The sequence below is a fragment of the Clupea harengus genome, chromosome 9 (assembly GCF_900700415.2).
Source record: "Clupea harengus chromosome 9, Ch_v2.0.2, whole genome shotgun sequence".
Taxonomy (NCBI): Eukaryota; Metazoa; Chordata; class Actinopteri; order Clupeiformes; family Clupeidae; genus Clupea; species Clupea harengus.
In genome coordinates, this window is record NC_045160.1 from 16621382 (window position 1) to 16646491 (window position 25110).

At 43.2% G+C, this 25110-nt stretch overlaps 2 protein-coding genes across 4 annotated transcripts; one reads left to right on the forward strand and one right to left on the reverse strand.

Moving 5' to 3' along the window:
• The first annotated feature begins 43 nt into the window (after positions 1–43).
• On the forward strand, positions 44–9685 carry siae (sialic acid acetylesterase). The gene is made up of 10 exons (XM_012824042.3): positions 44–227; positions 460–621; positions 4924–5087; positions 5386–5524; positions 5800–5983; positions 6220–6344; positions 6668–6801; positions 7314–7468; positions 7620–7806; positions 8990–9685. Exons 1-10 carry the CDS (start codon positions 164–166, stop codon positions 9224–9226), a joined length of 1551 nt encoding a protein of 516 aa, XP_012679496.2. The 5' UTR covers positions 44–163; the 3' UTR covers positions 9227–9685.
• Positions 9686–9700: 15 nt separating this feature from the next.
• On the reverse strand, positions 9701–23950 carry tbrg1 (transforming growth factor beta regulator 1). Of its 3 annotated transcripts, XM_031573667.2 has the most exons (15): positions 23216–23276; positions 23059–23116; positions 22901–22940; positions 22664–22746; positions 22044–22080; positions 17877–17939; positions 17296–17490; positions 16991–17061; positions 16354–16586; positions 15295–15434; positions 13526–13672; positions 11355–11452; positions 10892–11002; positions 10603–10769; positions 9701–10280 (listed from the first exon to the last, which is right to left on the reverse strand). In XM_031573667.2, exons 4-15 carry the CDS (start codon positions 22717–22719, stop codon positions 10186–10188), a joined length of 1413 nt encoding a protein of 470 aa, XP_031429527.1. In that variant the 5' UTR covers positions 22720–22746; positions 22901–22940; positions 23059–23116; positions 23216–23276; the 3' UTR covers positions 9701–10185. The 3 variants fall into 3 exon arrangements, with proteins under 3 accessions (XP_031429527.1, XP_012679566.1, XP_031429526.1); XM_012824112.3 differs by lacking the exon at positions 22901–22940 and having other exon boundaries at positions 23216–23950; XM_031573666.2 differs by lacking the exons at positions 17877–17939; positions 22901–22940 and having other exon boundaries at positions 23216–23950.
• Positions 23951–25110: the final 1160 nt, after the last annotated feature.

The following is a 25110-nucleotide window of genomic DNA, read 5'->3' on the forward strand; positions in this document are numbered from 1 at the left end:
CATTCGATGCTGTACACTACAGACTGTCGTTTGTCATGTGATGCCATTGCAACGTACGTCTACTTCCTTGTTTTGAATTCCAATGTTCAGTGTAGGATGTGCTTCAGCCCGTTTAGAAACTCTCTGAGCATTAACATGCATGAAATGACCAACTGAGTTGACCATGTGGACGCTGTGGCCTGGATATGTGTGTTTTTTCAGCCTTTTAACAGCTGTAACTGTGTCTGGTAAGTTGAAAGCTAGATTTCATTGTAGTCAGCACAACGAACTAACGTTAACCCAATGTCTCTCTGGCTAAATTGCCATACCGTTTGCCCGACTATTTAAGCCTATATAACCACGTGTCTAAAGGCGGAATTTAGCTATAACTAATAGATGGTTACCCAATGTTTCTGCTAGTCTACATGGCATAATGTTTGTTTGTAACAATGATTCATAGACGTCTGTTTTCTCCTCCAGGTGATGATATCCGTTTCGCATCGTACTATGGTGATCACATGGTCCTACAGAAAGCCCCTGAGAAAGCCGTGCTGTGGGGTTATGGGCCAAAAAACGTGTCTGTCGTTGTCACTCTGTCAGGGCTGTCCAAAAGAAAAACATACAGCAGTACTGTGTTTGACGGTGAGCTAAGATCATTTATCGCCCTCACCCCACACTCTCCATGGTTCGGCCCAAGCAAAGCTACACATGCTGTGTATTTCTTCTGGCAAACAACACATATAGCCTACTGACAAAGTAATTTGACATCTTTACATTGTTCGTATAATGTGCTATGTGGAAAGGGACTGGGTGTAGGGACTAGGTCACTTCTTTCGGTTTCATTTCTATTCTCATTTAAGACAGCAGTAATAAGGAATTCTGTTCCAAAATTAGCAAGCTAACTACCTAAAAGGCATGCAAAAACATTGCAAACACCACCAACAGCCCAGTTGACACTGATATAAGCTTGCCAACACACTAACTGGTGTCTTTTGGCAGTATAGCTGGCAATGTCATGCTGTGAAAGCTTTTCTTCCATTTTTTTCAAGCTGTTCCTGGCATATCCTGGGTGGCTAGTGGGAAAGACACAGGTGTTTATCTGTCCTTCACATGACCAAATGCTATCAAAATTAATTTGAGGGTGGTACCAAAACTAGTTGCCTCTAAAACCATACCCCAAAAAGTGTCAAATTGTTGCATAGTATTACTATCACACCACTTCCTCCCTTAGGGAAATCCGATCACAATCTGGTTTTCTTACAACCCAAATATACACCAAAAGTGCGCAGGCAACCAACCACCACATACTCCTTCAGGAAATGGTCTCCTGAGGCAGAGGATGCCCTCAGGGACTGCTTTGAGTCAACTGACTGGAGTGTGATGCAGGACTCTTTTGGAGAGGACATTGAAGGTGTCACACACTGCACTACTGACTACCTGAACTTCTGTATGGACATTGTCGCTCCCACTAAAACGGTGCGCTGCTTCCCTAACAACAAGACCTGGATTACCTGCAATGTAAAACATCTCCTCAACATGAAAAAGAGGGCATTCAAAGAGGGGAACCAGGCAGAGCGAAAGCGCGTACAGGGAGAGCTGAAGACCATGCTCAAAGAGGCAAAGGATTCATACAGAAGGAAGGTGGAGCAGAAGCTGCGGGAGAACAACATGAGAGAGGTGTGGGATGGAATGAAAACAATCACAGGCTGCAAGAAGAGCAGCAGCACTGTTGAGGGGGATATGGTGAGGGCAAACCAGTTTAACCACTTCTACAACAGGTTTGACAACCCTGCCACTGGTGTTAATTCCTGTCCAACACCTATTCCTGCACCTCCCCCACCAGGTGCTGTTACCTGCTCACTGCATGCCGCAACCCCCACTGTGGCCCTGTCATGGCAAAAAGTGACCGGGCGTAAAAAAGAGCCCGGGTGACGTAATATTGGCTTTTGAAGTGACAGTTGCTATACCAACGCTAGCATTGCGTAACCCGGGCACTTTTTGGCTATCAGTCAGCCTCAGTCTCAAGAGTCGTTCGAAAGCCATCAACTACTTTTTAGTCGCTTAATATTGTGCCTAAACTATGAAGTGTTCCGTTTTAGCTACACCTGCCGGTATCCTGTAAGTAAGCATATTTCAACAGGTTTCGCATCAGGTTTAGCCGCTTGCATCTCGTTTACGATTAGCAATTCCTCCTGTTGTGCTCTATAGTTAAAGGTGGTGCAAACAATTCCCTGTTTTGTAAAAAATGTATGGTGGGTGCCGTCGGATATGTCTATTAATCACAACACATTAAGGACCTTTTTAAAGCAGCCAACGGAGGAATTGCTAATTGCTAACGAGATGCTAGCGGCGAAACCTGTTGAAATGTGCTTACTTTAACACTTTCAACAACTTTCCTAACACAGTCAAACATCAAGCACATGGATGTTTGCTTGGTTTATTGCAGGTAAAATACAGGCAAGCTGGTCTCAGGTAGCGAAGTATAATGCGAGATGCTCTGGGGTAAATCCAAAAAGAGCCCGGGTGACGTAATGCTAGCGTTGGTATAGCAACTGTCACTCAAGAGTTGTTCGAAAGCCAATATTACATCCCCCGGGCTCTTTTTTGCGCCCGGTCACTTTTTGCCATGACAGCCCCTCTCCCTTCAGCTTCCGGCCCTCTGCCACTCTCCACAGCTGCACCCCTCCCCAGGCGACCACACAGAGCCCCCCCCCTTCCCCCTACCATCACGGCGGATCAGGTCACAGGAGAGCTGAGGAGACTGCGCCATAGGAAAGCAGCCGTCCAAGTCTGTCCAAGACTTCTCAAGGCATGCGCTGTGGAACTGGGTGAGCCTCTGCAGCATCTCTTCAACCTGAGCCTCCAACTGGGGAAGGTCCCTACTCTGTGGAAAACATCCTGCCTCATCCCCGTTCCAAAGAAGCCACACCCCAGTGAGCTGAATGACTTCAGGCCAATCGCTCTGACATCACACATTTCTAAGACCATGGAACGACTGCTACTTCACATTCTCAGACCCCAGGTACGCCATGCACTTGACCCTCTGCAGTTTGCCTACCAGGAGAAGGTGGGCGTGGAAGATGCCATTGTCTACCTAATGCACAGGGCACACTCTTATCTGGACAAGAGAAAAGATGCTGTGAGAATCATGTTCTTTGATTTCTCCAGTGCCTTTAACACCATCCAGCCACATCCAGAAGTTCTCTGATGACTCTGCTGTTGTGTGATGTATCAGGGATGGACAGGAGGGTGATTACAGGAGCCTGGTGGACAACTTTGTGCAGTGGTGTATGCATAACCACCTGCAGCTGAACACCACTAAGACCAAGGAGATTGTGGTGGACTTTAGGAGGTCTCAGCCTCCTCTGCTACCAGTCTCCATCGGGGGGGGGGGGGTCAGTGTGGAGGTGGTCAACACCTACAAATACTTAGGAGTTCATCTGGACAGTAAACTGGACTGGTCAGCCAACATAGATGCAATCTATAAGAAGGGTCAGAGCCGGCTCTACTTCCTGAGGAGGTTGAGGTCCTTCAATGTCTGCAACAAAGTCTGTTGTTGCCAGCGTCCTCTTTTATGCTGTGGTGTGCTGGGGAGGCAGCATAAAGAGGAGAGGGATACGGGGCGTCTAGACAGGCTGGTGAGAAGGGCATGAGCTGTTGTTGGCACCAAACTGGACAGCCTCACAACAGTAGCGGAGAGAAGGACCCTGAGTAGGTTGCTGACTATCTTGGACAATGACCACCACCCACTACACATTACTCTCAACAGACAGAAGAGCATATTCAGTGGCAGACTCCTGTCACTGTCATGCTCATCTGACAGGCTGAGGAAGTCCTTTGTCCCCAGGGCCATTCAGCTTTATAACGCCACACAGAAGGGGAGGGGGAGGGAGATGGACTTCTCTGCATGAGTCTACCTCAGTCTGCCCCCCCCCCCCTTCTCATCTCATTATATTCCATCCCACTGTCCATCCCTTTACTGGCTATACTAGCCCCTTGCACAGACTTTACTATTTATATCTCTTTGCACTATCCACACAAGCACAAGTAGTCTATCTTTGCACTATCCATACAAGCACATGAACACTATCTCTTTGCACTCTTTGCACTACTTTCCTCGTGGACATCAACACTGTCACAATCAATGCACACTGTACTATAGTGTCAGATCTATCCTGTATCTGTAAACACCCCACTTCCTGTGAACATGTTCTCCCTATGTGTATGTGATTTATGTATGTATGTTTGTGAGTTAAGTGTATAAGCTACTGGATGACCTAAATTTCCCTCGGGATTAATAAAGTATCCATCTATCTATCTATCCATCTATCAGTTGCGACCCAGGTCCTCATTCATTTAACTGTGCGGAGGATTCACGGCAAAAAATCGCCATATCGGAAGTTGCCGAGTTGTGACGTAGAGAGGGCGCGTCATTATCAAAAACGTCAAGGCGAGGCATAGATGATAACACAAATTAGTTTATTAAATATCGTGTTGTACATTAAATTACTGTATGAATTGCTTCAAAAAGTAATTTTCATAAACAGAAAGTTAAATTTAACGTCATTGCAACTTTAGGGGGAGCTCAGTAGAAAAATACAAATTCTTCCGGATTGGGGCTTTAAATAGGGTCAAACTATCTAAAAAAAGAATACTTTAAAAAAAACACCTGACTTATTTCGGGTACACAGCACATGGAGAGGGTGGGCTTAGTTTTAAGTGTTTGCAGGAAATGCCGACATTCTTACCAGCACCTTTAAGCCCCCCATGGGCATGTAGACTGAGTATTTTGATCTTCAGAAGAATAATTGGGCTATGCCTGTTCTTATAGGTCCACCAAACCTTATTGCTCTCCTATGGGATTACATTTAATTATGTATCCAAGATGAAGTAAGGGACTGTAGCCTCAATCAACCCACTTTCTCTCTCTTATCTCCCTGATAGGAATTTGGAGGGTGACCCTTGACCCAGTGAAGGCAGGAGGTCCTTACAACGTGAGTGCTGTCCAGAAGGGTGGGAGCGATGCCGAGGTCACGCTCACAGATGTGCTGTTTGGGGATGTGTGGCTGTGTGGGGGCCAGAGCAACATGGCCTTCACAGTCTCTCAGGTCAGGACCCTCTCACCTCTGCTGGTCCGGTGGTGAGGTTGAACAGTATTGAATTGGGTTCAACTTCAGAATGGTTGTCGGAGAAGTACAGTTAGATTGTTATTATTATTATCTGTAATGTGTGTGTGTGTGTGTTTGTGGATGTGCTGTGACAAGTACATTGCACAAAATGAAATGAACTGATGTGACTTAATGATTAGGTGCAAAAAAAATGTGCCTTAAACAGAGATACAGTAAGTGAAGAATCCCTAAAATGCCACTAATAGTCTGTTGCCACCGTCCTGGGTTGTTACGTCAGATGTACAACAGCTCAGCAGAGCTGGACCTGGCCTCTCGGTACCCAGATGTGCGCATCTTCCAGGTTGCCCTGGAAACGAGTGCGGCTGAACTGAGGGACCTGTCTGGAATTGCTGTGCCCTGGTCTGTGCCCACGGCAGGTGAGTTATGCACTGGGGGTACTGCGGGCTCTCCAGCCTGTGTGTGTGTGTGTGTGTGTGTGTGTGTGTGTGTGTGTGCAGCTTCGGGGAAAAGCCGTTTTCTTCAGCTTAAGTCACATTTAAGATTTGTTTGTACCATGTGGTCAGCTTTTTTGTGTGAAACTTCCTCTTTACAGGACATGTGTCAGAGGGACAGAACATGTATTTCACGACTGTAGTACCCTTTTCACAGAAATTGATGTGGAGCTGTGTGTGTGCTTGTGTGTGGACCTTAGATTTGCTAGGTGGCGGAGATTTCACTCAGTTCTCGGCAGTCTGCTGGATGTTTGGGCGCTACCTGTACCAGACCTTGCGCTACCCCGTTGGCCTGGTGGAGTCGTGCTGGGGGGGGACGCCTGTAGAGGCGTGGTCCTCCACCAGAGTCCTTCAGAAATGTGGCATTACCCAGGGGGCACAGAGGTAAGGAGCCCTGCATGGCACAAAAGCAAAGCATTATTACCATTATTCAAAACAGTTCAAAACACTGAAGATACACATACATACACCTTCAGAAATACAGTTTAAAAAAAAGTACATCCAAGTGCTGTGAGCTCATTTTATTATATTATATATGTAAGCAGAAAATAAGTAGTTGTCAAGGTATATTTTATAACAGGACATTATTTTGACCCCTTGTTTTTGTTACTTTTTGTTAGTAGTTACAACTTCATGGACAGTGAACTATTCATCACGGCAGGCCCAATGCACAACTCTGTGCTGTGGAACGCCATGATCCACCCTCTGCTCAACATGACCATCACAGGAGCCATCTGGTACCAAGGTTAAGACATTTAGGATTAGCACCTGCATGACGACATGGGGTTGCGTAATTGTTTTCGCTGTCTGAACGTTTTGCTGCATCGGATGAGATCCAGAGCAGAAAAAAGACTTGAGATTGGCATAACATTATTAAGTTACTATATCGAGAATGGTGGTATCAAAATACTTCCACATTTAATCAGAAAAAGGGGTAGTTTCATGATATTCACAAATCTGGCCAAATCTCTGATTTGTCATTTTTCACACGTACAGTCCTCATCCAACAGTATTTTGGTTAATCTCATAATGTCTTAACCAATGAACACCTTTTCCTCATGCTCCCAGGTGAGAGCAATCATAACCTCAACTGTGATCTATACAACTGCACCTTTCCCAGCATGATTGATGACTGGAGGATGGCCTTCCACCAGGGCTCAGGGGGCCAGAGTGCTCTAGACTTCCCCTTTGGATTTGTGCAGGTGGGTCTCGGTCTCTGGCTTTTTCCCTTGTAGGCATTACATAATTCTATACATGGTTTTTAATGTACATACATTCACAGTCACATGCAGTGTTTACACGTACTTCAGAAAACCTCTCCATCTTTCTGCAGTATAGTTAAAAATACCTTTTAGGTTAATTTAGCAACATCAGGCCCAGAATTTGACAAAAGCTTTTAAAAAGGCTTTCTTTATCATTACGTTACCTCCTACATGTATTTTATTTCTATGGCAACATCTTTATCAGCGAACCCTTTCTCTATTGTAATTTGGACAAAATGTACGGGGTGTTAAACAGTAAATATCAGTAAGTATCATGAAACACTGTGCCCACCACATGTTCTTAAGTCCTATCTTATGTCAGGATCTATATCAGATAAGTATCTGTGTGTTGTTACTCTTTGTAGGGATCACACCCTACTAAGCCGTTTAAATACACTGTAATAAAAGCTTTGCAGCATTAAGTGTGACCCTCCTCCCTGCTCCACACCCAGCTGTCCACCTGGCAGAAAGGTTCCAAGTTAGATGGCTTCCCAGACATCCGTTGGCACCAGACAGCAGACTTTGGCTACGTTCCTAACGAGCGCATGAAGCGGACCTTCATGGCCGTGGCCATGGATCTACCAGACGCTGACTCAACCTGGGGCAGGTAAGTGTTACACCCATAGAGTAAGAGTAAACACCCATCTCATACAAGAAGACAGCATTGTATTCTTGCAAGGCATATAGGCATTTGCATGCCTTGTAGTCATAACAACAACAGTGTATTCTGCACCCCCCCCCCCCCGACACCCCAAAAGCATCCACCCACGCTTCAAACAGGAAGTGGCGTACAGACTGTCCCTTGGTGCACTGGCAGTGGCCTACGGAGAGAGGGGTGTGTCTCACCAGGGCCCCTTCCCTAGTACTGTCCGTATTAATGACACCCACCTAATGCTCACCTACAACCAGAATGTCTCTGCCACCACATCCAAAGATTTATTTGAGGTAAGTCTGTTTGTAAGATGTTCAATTCCTTGTGCTTGTAATCAGGGGCCTCGCCCAATGGCTAGATCTCTCACCGTCACATGCACCCCTATATCTAACCGATCCATGACCATCTACTCTAAATAGAGCTTTCTCTTTGCTATGGGAGGCCACAGGCTACGAGTAAAGAGTAAAGAACAGGGGTAGGGGTAGGAGTCAGTCATGTGATGTGTTTATGACTGTTGAACACGAGGGTCCAAGTCATTGGGATAGAAAAGAGCTGATTCAGAGGAGTGATGTCATTCTTCCAAATAGTTGTCAAACATAATAGCCAGTTTAAGAGGCCAACAATTCACAGTAGGCCAACAGTTCAAGGCCAACTGTTCCACTGACTCATTGAGAGGAACCACGCATTGGGCAGCTGCCCAGAGAACGACATGCCTTCAAGGGCTTTTTTTTTCCTGTTTGCGTAGGCAGAGACAGTACTCGAGTGGCCCCTTTGTGGCAGTGTTTCTGTCTGAGTGAAAGAAATGGGATTCTCCAGACTGCTCTCCCATAGGATTACAAACACTAGGGCGTAGGTTTACACTTTCCTTCTCTATTTGCACCGCCAGTAGGAACACTGAAGTGACGTAACATTACAGTTAGCAAGGCAGCATTGAGCTCTGACTAAATGTATTTATTTTATTTAAACGGAAACAGTGGTGCGTTGAACACCCTGTTGTTTTATTCGGAATTATTCGGAGTCTGACATTTTTTTTAAACGTTTAAAAACGTTTAATTTCTTTTTCAACATTTTATCCTATTCTTTCATTTGTGAATAACTTTAGTTGGATCCATTGTGCAAACTGTCTTTTTAATACGGCAGGGTTTATATACACAACGCTGCTGATTGCCTTCATCACCTCCGACATATCCACCAAGTGACAGACAGTGCAACACAAAAATGGAGGTTGCCGGTGCTGCATTGGCTCATGTGTTCAACCAATCACCATACACTTACGTCCCTCAAAACAGTGTTCTAAGAACTATGATTGTCCTCAGGCTCCTGCACACAAAAAAGGGGGTCGTTCATCCAACAGTTCTAAGAACTATGAAAAAGTTCCTCCGGTCTGAAGGCACCTATTGTCTTTATGCCAGGTGCCTGCTGGGTCAGCTTGGCAAGCTCACTCATGCTTTTTCTCTCTCTGTCTGTCTGTCACAGATCTGTTGTTCCACGGAAAAGGTGCAGTGCGATCCTCTGCAACACTCCTGGATGACTGTACCCATGGTGCCGCAGGGCTCTGCCACGGTGGCCGTGACCCTGATAGGCTGCCGGGGGGAGCACGTGGCCTCGCTGCGGTACGCCTGGAGGGACTGGCCCTGTGACTTTAAGGCCTGCCCCGTCTACAGCGCTGATGAGGTCCTGCCCGCACCACCTTTCCTCCTGCACCGGTGGTAAAAAGGTTAACAAAGGTTTCACGCCACATGTAGTTTACTTATTTCATGTCTTGATTGCCTTGCGAATGCGGTCAGCTGACTGTTTTCAGACCACACACACAGACCGTCAGTGAACAGGGACTAGCAGCCTCGGCTGTGAAGGCATCAGATGTGCTCCATTAGCCTCAGGGTTGCGCCCTGTAGGTCCTGAAACTGAGTTTGTCTCGTTACATTTGCCTTGTCCGACACGTGCACTTTGAGAACCCTACAGATAGGGTTTTCTCCAAATAATGATTTATGTGATTTCTTTTCTTTTTTGGCAGAGGTATGTTAATAGCTATAACATAACAATTATGAAAGCAAGAAGCCACACACTCCAAGTTTGGGTAACTTTGGTATGGAGTTGTCATTAATCTTCAGCATACAGATGTTTAACCTGATGAAATGGTATTGCTAATAAAGTTTGAACACTAATTAAAAACATGCTTGGTACATGTGTCTATAAAACATGTTTTATTAAACACACACACATTTTTCTCACATTCATTTCCATGTTAAAGTAAAGCTCAAGGGCTATTCCCACACAGTGCCTGAAGGTGGAACCATTGATTGTATGAAAGCAATCCATCCCCCGAATGTCTACAATGCTGTGTCATGGCCCATCAACAGTTTCCCAGTTATAAGAGCTTTCTGCTGCCAACAATGGAAGTGACTGATAACAATCTTGAACTCACGGACTCTTATGATTTCTGGAAAACATTTTAAATAGTCAGAATGGGGATGGGTGGCTCTGGTGTTCTGGTTGTAGAAAATGGTCCCCCTCACATGGGTCTGAGGACATGTGAGAAGAATTAAATGTGCCTTTGGAATGGCACACAGCCCTAATTCCAAAGAATAAAAATGCTCTGTTGTGGAAAACAGGGAATGACTCATCCCTCCTATGTAGGCTGGCTTTGGCCCTGGATTTCATATGGCGTGATGTTACGTGCCGAACTGTGAAGAGGTGACTGCTGATGGCAAAGTGCCAGTACTCAGGAGATGGTGATGAGAAGAGCCAGGGGCCTGTGGGGGCCGACCTGCAAAATATTAAAATAATATCAACAACATTTTATCAGCACCACAGCAAAATCAAATCTATTCCTCTGTCTTATAACAAAATAGAAAAAAGATATTAGATATTATAAGATACAGTAACTATGTAATAATTATCCTGTGGTTTATTATACTGCGGTGTACTACTTCACTACTACATTGCACTCTACAGTACGAGGCAATATGATGCAGTGATGTCACGCTATATTGATAGTGTACCAAATTAGTAAACTAAACTACTAGCGGCTAGCACTGCCTCCAGGTGTTGTCTCCAGCTAAAGCAGGAGTTATGACATTCCTACTCACCGGAGATGGTACTGGCTGGTCGCTCTGGCGACGTACCGCCATTGAAGCCTTGCTGCTGCTGCTGCCGCTGAAATGCCTCAAAGTTCACTGACGCGTCGTCCTCAGAGAGCGTGTGCGGCATCTGCCCGTCGCCTGGACGACACACCTCAAACCGCACCCAGCGGTAGCTGTAGACAGGGATGCATTCATCAGAAAGGACATAGCATATTCATGCAATACATGAATGCAGTAACACACACACACACACACACACACACACACACACACACACACACAAAGCTAGACTTACTTGCTACACTTGCGTGCTCCAGGGCAGCTCTGGATGAGGTTCTGGATGGTAGGGTGAGAGTAGCCAAAGAAGTCTGCTCCTGAGGGCACTATAGGGGCCAGAGGCTTACCCCTAGAGGGGGATTAGATAGACAGAGATGAGGGAGTGAGTGAAGTAACAAACTCAGTGAGTAAATAATAAGAATGGAAAGAAAGAATGAAAAAAAAAAAAAAAAAAAAAGCATTTGACCCCCTCACAATTTCTTAGTGCAATTGCTGCGTGTGGCCACAGAACTCTCCAAAATCTTTGTTCTGAACCCAAAACATTAATAGCAGTCTACCCGATGTCAGTGTTATGTTTACAGATCTGGCTGGTTATCAAAGACATTCCCGGACTATTTCAATTATCATATCTTGTTATAACAACAGATGTGATAGTGGAGATTAACAATAAGGGGGATTATGTCATGGGTTGTGGTGGTTACCGTATGGCCGTGATGGCCTTCAGCAGGTTGGTGTGACAGGCGAGGGCAGAGGAGGCCACTATGGCATTCTGGGGGTCATCTTCCGGAACAATCTCCAACTGGGGAGCAAAAATCAAAACAGGGGAGGCATGTTTGGCGGCACACATCTTACTAAAACGTCTGATGACATATCTGAGTCTGTGTCTACGGGTGGTCCAGGTGTACTTGATCTACCCGTATGTGTGTGTTCATTTGTTTTAACATATCTGTGTGTAGGGGTGGTCTTGATCGAATGTGTTTGTTAAAGATGAGTTATGAGAAACGTCTGATGACATATCTTGAGTCTGTATCTACGGGTGGTCCAGATCAAGGTTATTATAGTTTTGCATTTTTCACTAGTTTTTATTTTTATTTCGTTTTGACTTTTTGTTTTCAATTTCAGTTTAGTTTTAATTAGTTTTCAAAGCGGGTTTGCTAGTTTAGTTTCTATTTTTGGAAAATGCTTAGTTTGAGTTTAGTTTTTATTAGTTTCAGTATTAGTTTTAGTCTTTACTGCGGAATGCAACAGACCGGGGGGGGGGGGGGGGGGGGGGGGGGGGGGGGCAGTTCAGGGAAGCTTAATTGTTTTGCTTGCAAAACAAAATGCTCAAAATGAATAGAAGATACAAGCTACAATAAATAATATGTAATAAAAACTCACCAAACATACCATTTAAAAAAAAAGTATTCACTTAGGACAGATGAACAGCCATCCACCAAAGACAACTATGAAAGATATGTGTCAGACGTGTGTCAGTCAGAATTTGCGCATGTCCTGCTCAAACAGACAGGAGACGGTGAGGCAGCGACGAGCTGTGCCTTATCTCAGATTGCGCAATCCCTCACAAACTGGGTTAAGCGCATGCGTAGAACCTATTTAGTTTTGCTGATCTGACGTAAAGCCGCAGTGAAAAAGCACGGAGAGGAGGCAAACAGTATCTCTGCTTCAATGAAGGGAGCATGCGAGAGGCCACCGGTTGGGTTAATGCTTGTTCTGCCGTTACTCTCTTATATTTTACCTTGACTACGAAAATAGAAGATTCTATAGCTAAGCTAAAACATTTCTCATAACTGGACTTTCAATCAAAACGTGAATTGATCAATAATGGGAGATCAATGCCGTAGCTAAAAGGTATGATTCAAACCACGGGACAGAAGATAACTCGATCGACTTCTCACATCCAAAGCCAAATTGCTTTGTAAATATTTTGAACCTCAAGAATAGATTTGATTTTGGACGTACAGCGGAGACCCTCAGGGGGCCTGTGCAACTTCTTAAGAGTTCATATTCACGAGTGCATAATCACACATATTAACACGAGTTCATCACAAGCTAGCAGCTGCCAACTGTATGTAGCTACCTTACCTATGTGTGTAAAGAATGCTGGTATGAAAAACAACCAGTAGCCTAGTCAATGTGCAAGCTGCCAATTGAATAGTGATTTAAGCTACTGTATTGGGTTTATATATTTGTAAATCTGACTCTGAGTCAGTGCCTCACCAGCCACGAACCTCACCGCACGTTACTGTTCCAGCCTTCCAGGTAATCCCAAATAAGACTGTCGCTTTCTCCCGACTTTTGCCGCCATGAAACCAGGTGAGGGGCGTGTACTAAAAGTGGTACGGCGGAAGATAGACTAAAAGGCTACGTATGAAATACATTGACATTTATGAAATACATTGACAAAGACGAAAACTAAGGACATTTTCTCTATAATTCTATTTTATTTTAGTTAGTTTTGTAAAGACACAATAAAGTTTCAGTTAGTTATCGTTTTTTTATAAAGCCTCGTTTTTATTTTTATTTCAGTTAACGAAAAAAAAAATCACACCTCGTTTTCGTTTTTTCGTTAGTTTTCGTTAACTATAATAACCTTGGTCCAGATGTACTTGATCTACCCGTATGTGTGTGTTTAAGACCAAAATTGATTTCACGGCTCATTGAGCAAAGACAGCATTACATTTTTGGAAGAGTTTGAGTGTCTGTGTGTGCATGTGTGTGTTAGATGATGTATATGGGTATGTGGGTGAACCGCCCACTTCAACAAGCACAGTAACAGAAACATAGCTTGAGTGTAGATGTGAATGTGTACTCAAGACCAAGGTCATTTCCAGTATCTGTATAACCAACAGATCTGTGTGGGTGTGTGTACCTGAGGGCCAGTCCCTCCATCTTTGATCTGGCATGTGTAGAGACACTGCTGGTCTGCACACTTCATGCTGGCAAACACACGCGTGCTGCAGAAGCCCACTGGATAGATAGCGCTCTCGTCATGAAAGTGAACACGGTCTGTGATAATCTTTCACACACAGACACACACACACACACACACACACACACACAAACATTAATAACATTAATACAACAAACATTAATAAGCACTATTATAAGTAGTAATTGTATATAATTCTGGAAAGCAAGTCTTAAAAGTGTTAAGTGTCATTTAATAATTGTACAATTTGGTATGCATAAATATTTGTACATCACAAACAAACAGAAATATTATTTATATTATAAAAATGAACTACCCCCCAAAAAACCATTATAATCATAGATATCATCACGTCATCACATCATCTGACCTGACTGCCATGTTTTCAGAAAGGTCGACATTTTCAACTACACTCACATGACTTTTAACACAGCTGAATAACTTAAAGTAATGCTCATGCCACTCCTGCTATTTTCTGTGGACCACATACACTCGATGTTGGATGGTAAGGACGTTTTACAATTATTCATATCTCTGACCTCTTTCCAGAAATCATAATGAGCTTCCAAGCAAGTGAATAAGTCATTGTACTCTTTCTTTTTGTAAAATGAAGAGCTTACATTGGTAAGTTTTTCATGTTCAAACAATGACCCCTGTCTAGGCCTTCCTGAGTTTAAAAGCTTCTCTAGCTGCAGCATGTTGCTCAGCGTCAAAATCATTCCACCCTGGTTTCATATTACGCACCTTGTTCTTATATTTCTAAAACGACTTACGAGAGGCAAGACTTAGAGCTGTGACAGTATTGCCATACATGGCACATAGATTGATACCATGATGTGATGATAGAGCAAATTGTCAGTTGCGGTGGAATATCTATTAATCTCCTCCTTAGTTAGATTTGGCCAGACAAACTTTCCTGTATCGGTCACATTACCAATAACAGGTATATTTTCAACATTTAGAGATAACAACTGGTATATGATCAGTAGTAGTCATCCCATAGTTTATCTCTATATTATCCAAAGAAGTCTGAGCGTCTGTTGGTAAGTACGTCATTACGTTTATTTATCTCTGGAAAATCTGTGTGTCTTTACAAGTGTTTGTAACCCCCCCCCCCCCCCATTTTTCCTTCTGTGAGGCGCATTGTGTTACCTCCTGGCTCCTGGTATGAAATGCGCCGTACAAATAAAGTTTGTTTGATTGATTGATTGATTGATTGATAAACAATGGTCAAACCAAGAGGCTGTGTGCAAGGCTCTTGTCAGGTAGGTTTTTGCTGGATAAAATAAGATTGCCGTCATAAGTGTAATTCTGGGAAGCAAGTGCAGAACACTGTTAACACAGTCACCATGTCACGTTGACCTACAATTGCTTCAGAAATTGACTCCGTACCCCAAAAAACATATAATTCAATAGCAAAATCATCGAACTCCACCCATTAGTTGCTGAAATATGCAACTTTTCTTTTCGGTGGATGTGGTTGGAAGAAATCTTGAAAATTTGGGTGGTGGCATCCTAAGAATGCCAAAAATGCAAACACTTGTCCCACTTCATTAGTTTTATCCCACACTACAGGAAAAGCTTTAAAAGCAGATAACAGAGTTTACCATACGCATAAATATTTGTACACACACGTGCATGCTTGCTCTACTCAAAAACACAACACCGTCCCTGGCTAGGTCCATACTCTCAGACCAACCGGCGCTTACCTCTCCTAGGCTGTAGACAGTCAGGCCACCCAGCACGATGGGGAAGACAGGCCGTCCAGTGGAATCCAGTGGGATTGGCTGGACCAGCCTCCGCACCCCGCTCTCTGCCACCTTCCGCTTCTTGGACATCTTCCTGGGAACTGGGTGGAAGAATGCAAGAGTCAAGACAAGGCAATGGAGGCCGGAGGCCGGGGGCCGAGAAGGACACCCTTCGTCACAAGCACACACCTCAGATTTTTGAAGATCTAGGACATGTTTGGTTGTGGTTATTGGAAAGGTTCTGCTAGTTAAATACAACGATTAGTAAGGGTTCCGTTTCTCATCTATGGACGGTACTTTACAAACACACACCTTAGCTTGTGTGCAGGAAGACATATTGGTTGTCTGGTGGTTTTATTCTTCTGTATTCTCTCCCCCCTTGAGGGGCGTAAATGTTTAGAATACTCAAACTGTAATCTGACTTTAATCTGGTAAGGTTAATTTTGCCAGTGGTCTTCTTCCTGTAGTTTAAGCAGCAGCAGATTTGGTTAAATACCTATGGAGCACATACAAGGATGTGGTTTTGGCTGAACGTTTAACAGTGGGTGTGTGTGTGTGTGTGTGTGTGTGTGTGTGTGTGTGTGTGTGTGCGCTTATCTCTATATTATCCAAGTCTGAAGTCTGAAGAAGTCTGAGCATCTGTTCGTAAGTACGTAATTTCCTGTTTATTTATCTCTGGAAAATCTGTGTGTCTTTACAAGTGTTTGTAACCCCCCCCATTTTTCCTTCTGTGAGGCGCATTGTGTTACCTCCTGGTATGAAATGGGCCGTACAAATAAAGTTTGTTTGATTGATTGATTGATTGATAAACAATGGTCAAACCAAGAGGCTGTGTGTGCGTGTGTGCATGCATGCGTGCGTGTGTGTATGCTATAATATGGGGATGTGTGTGAGTTTTTCCAATGAAGGATGCAACTGCGTCAGAATGTGTGTGGGGGCGGCAACAGCAAATGCTTGACGAGATTGCGTGGGTTCTGGCCAGAATTAAAGTGTTCAGGTTCTGAGTCAGCATCCTCCCACCTTCCTCTCTTCCGTTCTCCCTCCCTCGTTCCTTGCGCTCTTTCTTGGGCTTTTTTGGGGCCCCTTCCTCAGCGGGCGAGGCCCCAGGACCCACACTGTGACCTCCGGGGGCGCCACTCGTCCCGCCCCCGCTGGAGCCGAAGCCCGCTGGCGTGTGCGTGCTCCCGCTCGGCCCGCTGGGAAACTCGCTGTCTGACACCGACTGGTACTGCAGCAGTGTCTTCAGCAGAAACCTGGAGCCCAAACATTCGCCCATTAACGAAGCAGTCAAAACGCATTTCTACCAGTGGGATTCTAGGATGTTTGGTGGCAGTAATCAGGCCCTAGAGAAGGTTCTACTGGTTCTGCTGGTGAATGCAACGGTTCATAAAGGTTACTTTTCTCCTCTATGGATGGTAGATGCTCAGGCAATAAACTTAATAAACCATTAATGGCACCAGGTTGTGTGTTATTAGTTTGAAGAGATAGCATTTGTCCTTGTTTGTGATGTAAATGAGGATGAAACCATGTTAAAAACAGAAATATTTTACATTTTCCAATTGCCCATACTTTCCCACTTCAACCATCAAGGCAAAATCTCTTTCATTCTATTTGCCTGTCTGGCGTTACATTTGTCTGTCAATCCTCAGGCCCGTACCTCCGCTCCTCTTTTGCACGCACAAACTTCTCCTCCAGATGTGCAACCTCATCACACAGAGCGGCATTCTCCTAGAGGTCAAACAGCAAAGAAGTCCCATGACTTCCTGACTATTCCTCATTTTCAGCCAAAACAGGATGTTGACAAACACATTTCTGTTGCCCATCATATGCCAAAGAATGTGCAGCACACAAATATAAGGATTAATCAGGAGTGTCAATGCGTCATCACCCCCCCCAAAGAACACTAATGGCTGTGAAAATGTCCACTGGAGCCTACATGAGGGCTTGTGGCCCTGAACTCACAAAGATCATGGTGCGTGCAGCCTTGCGCAGTCTCAGGTACTTGAGACGGTACTTCTCGATCTGGTTCTTACGGGGGTTCTTCTTGGCCTTGGGCCGCACCTCTGGGGCCCCTGGTAGGGGGGAGGGCAGGGAGGGACCCCCAGAGCTAGCGCTGGAGAAGGCCACTTGCAGTGCCTGCTGCCGCTCGTCATCTGTCTGCATAACCACACACACACACACACACAGGTTTTAGACTTGCATCAGATGCATACATTCACATATATGCACATGAACACACACGCACACACTTGCATCAACAAGCAGTTGTGCTTTAATACACATATTACTACAACCAACCGATCTAGCTCGAAGAGACATGTAGACACAATGACATCACTGCAATTCACACATTCAGATCCAATGCTGTTCTTACAAATGATAGCTGTGCAACTTAAAAGAGTCAGCATGACAAAAAATGCAAGGGTGGAAAAAACCTTGATCATGGACTACTATACTATAATCTATACTACTCCTACACCTCTGGGCGACTAAAAGGCGTTAGTTAGTCAAAAGGTTGCCCACTGCGACTGTTCAGCACTTACCAACAGCGCAAAGACTCCATTCTTGTTCTCAATCCTCTTGAAGCGCCTGCTCCCTTTCTGAGTCTGGAACATAGTAGGAGACTGAGGCAGGTGGCTGGGTGGAGGAAGGGGTGGTGGAGAGGCTGCCAAAACACTGTTCCATGTGTCCACAGCACTCCGCTATGACTATGTCACTGCTAAATTGCATTTTTTAAAATCCAAATTGATTGTAAATACTGTGCTGTTTCTATTCAGTTACTGTTTTTAATAAGTCTGTGTGCCCCCTGGGTATCAAACCGGGCATCTTTGTGTTGTTGGCACGTTGCAAAAGGATGAAGACCCTAGCGCACCTTCAGCAGTGGCAACCAACAACAGGTAGCAACGCGCTATCCAGTAAATGTGGTATGGTGGAGCAGTGGTTAGAGTCTCCGGTTGGCCCGGGGTCGGATTCCCGATCGCTGCAGGTTGTCCAAGTTGCTTTGGATAAAAGAGTCAGCTAAATACCTGACCTTTACCTTTAAATGTCACGGAAGCTTTTTACTTCGAGTTGCATCATTTGTTTAGTAATTTCTGAATAATGAATTGATCTCATAAGGGCATTTCCCAAACCTGTTCAGGAATCTATCCCATTGTCTACTTGTGGTTTAGTGGCTTTCCAGTCAGAGTTCCTTTAGAGGTGGATGGACTGATGGCACAATGGGATGCTTATGGAAGGGGGAACTCCGGTGGGTAATTCCATGTAATTTCAAACTAATTGGGAAAACCTGTCCACCACACATTTCCTTTTTTTCCCTTGACACATACACATTTCCTGTAAATTCCAAAGCTGTCATTTGTTTTGTGATGGATGGAATGGCCGGATACATATGGAAGCAGCCAACACATGGTTACAAAATTTGTCTGAACCATATTTAGAGGTATAAAAAGTCAGTGTCAAACCGATGTCATATTTACTTGAAATTTGTAGGGAACATTTTATGTATATTAAAGGCATTATGATTAAAATGTTATTTGTACCTTCCAGAATTACAGACTTATTTTCACTTTCAAATTTTGAATCGCACTGTGTAAATATGTCCAAAACCTCTTACAAAACATCAGGGTTCCCACGCTTGCCTTGAAAAAAAATTCCATGCTACCTCCTGATTTTCCAGGTACCATATTAAGTGATGATCTATAGGCCCCTGAAGCTTTCCGCCCCCATCCGCACCCCCCTCCCCTCACACACACAACCCCCTAGGACACCTGACTACTTACTTGATTTAAAAGATGTGCCAGTCAAGTCTACATTGTAAATGCTTAGAGAGGGTGTCTTATTGATAATATCAATGCATGAAATAATGCAACAAGCTGTAGATGAACAACAATCCAGTCCTTGTATTGGGAGTCATCTTTCCAATAGGACTTGAATCTGCAGCGTGTCATTGTCACTCACTCCTGTAATGCATCACACATGTGAGATTATGAGTCTGACGTAGAAGGGGTAGTATGCCTACTCTTACTCTGTAAAAGCTTTTGTAAATCAAACTAATGAACCTAAAAGGGAAAACATAAGGCTGGTTCCCCTGTGGTTCCTCAGTACAGCAACCTCACTAGTAAGCTTAGCTTAACAGTATAGATGTATAGAATCAGTCTGGTCATGATCAATGATTTTTCAAAAATGTCTCACCCCAAATGTTCCTATTTAGTAGTATCATTTTTTTAAAGAAAAAAAAACGAAAAATCACAAAATAGCTAAAAGTAGATAAAAAAAAGAATGTTACAAAATTGATCAAGACTAGACTGGTCATGTCCACTAGTATAGAAGTAATGTCACAGCCTAATGTGAAAATGTATTGGTAGTTAGTGTCGCTACCGGATGGTAGTCCCGCACATCGCGCATGCTCAGACACAAACGTTTTACGGCAGAAGGCTCAACGTCAACATATGGGGTTGTCTAAACGCATAATGTGGGTATATTTAATGTAATATTTAATTATTAAAAGTGTGGAGACGGAGTAAGGGTAAAAGGCAAATAGTTTGTATTATGAAGAAGTGAGAAAATATAGCAGTAGGTAAAACAAATAAAGCATTGATGTGCTAGCCAATATAACTTGACAGGGAGAACAAAAGAGGATATCCAGTATATCTTTAACTTCTTCATTATACAAACGTTAAGAACTTACAGCTTTATGACCAAACTTCTTAAAGTATATCGTCTTTCCCAAACTTCCATCAGCTTTAGCCAGCGATTGTATTCCGCTGTCTACAGTGTCGTATGTGGCGCATGATCGGGTAGTGCGCATGCGGAACTACCATCCGGTAGAGGACTACCATCCGGTAGCGACACCTAGCTAGCAATGCAGGCTAGCCAACACTAGCTAGTTAGTTAGCAAGCAGAATGTTGGCTAGCAAGATTGCACTGCATGTGCTTGATAACCATCATTAATGAATCCAAATTCAAAACAAACTCCCCTAAATGTGGTGAATAACACGGTTTTAGGAAAAGTCAATGAGTGAAATACATATGGGGATCAAACATAGTTCTAGTATTTTAAAAGAAGGGTTAAAATTACCTCAACAATTCTAGTGTAAGCTGCTAGCTAGCAAGTTGCAGCTAGCTAGTTAGCAAGATTGCACTGCTTACTAACTAACGTTGATAAACCCAGGTTTACCACACAGTTAAAACACAGCTACTTACATTTGAGGATAAACTTGCATAAGACCTGGAAAATGAAAAAATAAATTCCATGGTTTCCGGGGACCTGAACATCGACATCTGGATCCGCTATCAAGCAGCTCTCCACTTCTTCTTGATGCAGGCCAGAGACGTCTAGGCCAAGTTGCTCAACCATTTGGCAATCGTCTAGACTCTACACGATTGCCAAATGGTTGAGCAACTTGGCCTGCATCAAAAAGAAGTGGAGAGCTGCTTGATGGCGGATCCGGATGTCCACTTTCAATGGGCTACCATTTATCGTAACAGAGGGTAGGAAAGCTCATTTTCACCCTGACATCAAAGATGCACGTTTATCCTGTTTATCAAAAGCACTGTACAAAATAACCCGTCACTTGAACAGGCACATTAAAGTGTCTATACATGTGGGCAAAACTGTGAAAAATCAGGTCTGTACACTGACTGTTTAAATATGGCTCAGACAAATTTTGTAACCTTGTTTGGGCCTATTCCGCCATTCCATTAATCATAAAACAAATGACAGTTGTGGAATCTACAGGAAATATGGTATTAGCATGGCAAATTTCAGAACTTTGATCATATCTATGGCCAAGCTACTAGGTTCCAAAGGTCAGATAAATGCCTGTGACTGAAAAAATGCTCATTTAAAGGTAGTTTTCACAAGCACTGACTAAATTCTTCACAGAAAGGTAAAAATTTTGGGATGTACCATCTTAGACTGTATGTCAGGACAGAGGATTTTCAGCCGATTCTGAGATGGTGTGGTGGATGCCCATAGTTCAAATGACATGGAATGACCCTGATATTTTTTAACCTGGGCCCTATTTTCCCATCTTTTGGGGTCCTAATTTTTACTAGGGTGAAAAACGATCACAATCAGTCCAGCATTGAGTAAGTGCAAAAAGGCTATACAATGTAATCCTATGGGGCAAGCATCCGTCACAAACTAAACCGCTTGTTTTCACCACTGACAGGCTCATAATGTTCATATACATGTCAGAGACCTGTGTCTGTTTGCCTCAATGACTGTAAAAAAAAAACCTAGAAAATGACTGTAGAAACAGTCATTAGTTTACCTTTCTATTCTTCCGGTCCAGTCCGGAAGAACTAATGACTGTAGAAATAATCATTTTCTACAGTTTCTTCACAGTTCTACATCTTTAATTTGGAGCCAACAAGATGGGGAAAATAGGGCCCAAGTTTTGTCCTCCTTTAAAAGAGCTTCTGCTAGGGGAGCGGAATCTTAGTTGTGCTGAGCAAGGGTGCAAGCTCATATATCTGCTCACAATAATAAACAATAGGTCTAACATGTATCTCACCCCACCCTTTCAAAAGGGCAAAATGAATGCAAACTAGCAAAAAATGAAGACATGTGCTGAACATAAAAGACACAACAAAACCATACTAAAAATCACAATTAAATGTGCATGGCATGTCAAGCTTTATGTTATGAAAAACAACTTTTCATGACCACAAAGGAAAGTGCTGTATAGTTTCCAAGCCAGGCTTACCTCTCGGTACATTACTGCTTCCAGGCTTGACTTAGCACTGTTAGGGGGGGAAAAAGAAAGAAATTGCTGTCTGACCAGATACTAACAGAAGTACTGTTTGACCTATTTCATGAGGTAAACTTAGACCTTATAGTGATTATTCTAACACTAGCCCAAATTGTGACCCTAACCGTAACACTCTCTTACCTTACCCTTATCCTATTGTTTTGAACACCTCAGAAATATATGTCCAATGTACCATACATGTAACAATGTATAAGATTTAGAAATCACTGTCCTATTGTTAAATTCTAAATGTAAAAACAAAACAGTGGTTGACTGTATGTGCACAAAACACAGCATTGTCACAGTGCCAAGTAACGAAACTGTTGAACATGGGATTTGAGGTTCTTTCAGCTGGTCAATGGGTCATCATGAAAATAAAAGGTTTAATAAATAACTAGATTTAGATGCTTGACCATTCGGCTGGACATTCTATTAAGTGACATGCTTTTACAATGGAATTCTAGGTTGTGACTTTCAATTTCTTGCCCTACAAACATGATATTCTACTGATATTAATGGATATAACAGGTTATTTAGATACTGTGGTATACAAGAGGAATCTAAATATGATTTACTTAGACTGTACCAGTCCCCGATCAATGATTCTTTGTTTTATCTCTTTGATGTGCATTGGACGTCCGGCCTCTTCCAGCACAATCTGGGGGGGGGGAAAGGCTTATTTTTTAGATATGCAGCAAATTGTAGCATAACTGATTAATCTGATAACCAAAATATGAATATACTCAAATTCTCCTGAAATAGACTTAAATCTCTTCTAAATTTCAAAACTTTTACTCATTAAAGATCTTAACCTCTGAGCTCCACCTTCCTGTGCCTCAGCTCAGAATGCACCTGCATGCAAGATTAGGTTTACTAAGTTTGTGTTCACTCTTTTGGTGTGAAAGTCTGAAATGTCTTAAAAGTATTTTCCAAAAGGAAACAGTTGTCAGTTAAGTGTTGTGTTCAGTACCTGTGCAGCATCCAGCCAGGTAAGATTGGGTTTGTCAACAACATCACTGGTTTGTTCCCTGCGAGTCAGTCACAAAGACAGTTCATTTCTTTATTCTAACCTCGAGAACATCTTAAGTCACTCCAAACAATGTCAGGACATGTCAAATGTCACTTACGATTCGAGAGTGTCCGAAGTCCCCACTAGACCGGTCATACTGTCTAGGGCAGGGAATAATGAATAACTGCTCTGACTGTCAGGTTCCATCTCTGATTCAAAATTTGACAAAGTAGTCAAGGGGTCCATTTCTGTAGAGAGGACCACTGGCGTAACACTTGCTTATCAAGGTGCAATGTATTAGGTTAGGGGCTTTTGAAGACGTTAACGTTAGCTACCCAGCTGTTAACAGTCTGCAGCTAGCTCGCTAACTAGCGTGTGCAACGTCACACACCCCTAATGCACCAGCTCGTGGGTATATATGTAATATCGAACGTTGAACATAGAATGATTCACGGATTTACACTCTAACTTTATCTGTTCAATTCCTGAAGTCATGTGAGCCGTGGAAATGTTGCTGGCTAGCTACTCAGCTAACTAGCCAAGTGACAGTGTCTTGTCATTTCAACATTAACAGTGCTATAGTTGATCAAATACGGACGAGACACAAGCAGAAAGCTGCCCGTTCCTTTCGGTGGTTGAGGTTCTGTTCGTAGCCTACCTGAACCACATATAATTTAAAACATTCTATCAGGCATCTGTGTTTCATGTACCTACTCTTACTACCGTTCACTGTTGACACCAAATCATTTCTAATAGACGGGCTCAGATGACCCGGATGTAATGCATTTCAAACCATCTGCCAACCATTTCAACTGTTTTACTGCCATCTATCGGATTGGAATTTCTCGTGAGATTTACCATTATTACCACAATTACCATTCTCAACTGTCTACAAACACGATTCAGCAAAATAGGCCTGTCATTACAAAAGCAAATTTATATTTATTTTTAGATATAGTTTTTATATGACCACTCAATTTCGTCCTGGGGTTCATTTGGAAAACGCTATTGAATCATGGGCCACATGATACCTAACCTCAACCGCACTAATAACAATTTTGTGACCACACTAAACATTTCAGATATTTCAGAACTGGAGGACATTTTCCGTCCCACCCAACCAAACACAACCCACACACCCTCCAATTTGACCTATGGCTAAGCCCCGCCCCTCGAACGCAGACGAGCCAATGGCAGTTTAGTAACAACTGCACTCGGACATCTTGAGTTTACAACTCCATAGAGTAGCATTAGAAACCGTGATTCTTCACTTGTTTTATGGGGTTTGTTGTAATGTAAGTTGAACAAAAATGGTCAAACGATGTGCATGGGGTAGATACAAGACTTATACGAGGTATCATGAGAGGATAGGCAATGGGGTATATTTTATCCCTTTTCCCAAACTAAAACAAGGCAGAGCCAAATGTCTCCGGTGGATTAAGTTGTGTGGCAGACCACAGTCAACTCTACGTTAATTAGCTATCTGCCATACTCTTGTTAGGTTGGAATTTTTCTCTGCTAAAGCAATCAACTAAGCCTACATGATCATAGGCATACTCATTATTCACATTATTGTCATTGACAGTACCGGCTTACTTTCACCACTGATGTTATACTAGGCTTAGGCAAGTTATCTCTGGCTAAAACGGTTAAAACTAGCTAACGCTAACGTTAGCTATGCGCTAGCGTAGCTATGTCAGTTATCCGACAATTTGTTAAAAATCAGCCATTCTATTAAACAATCGATATGCACAAGTCAAGTATACATAAGTTTAATAATGAATTAACATGACAACGTGAACATTTGCTGGTAACACACGCATGCCGGTTACGATAGCTAGCTAGACAGTTAGGACACTGTCCTGTCAGGGGCAGGTTAATGCTAGTTATAATAAACGTAGGTCTACATCTCAGTGCCTCTCCATATTAGTTAAATTAACTGAAGGTAAATTAATTCAATCTTTCCCTGCGGTGCATGAACAATGCTGGTATTGGATGTATTTATCTGCAATC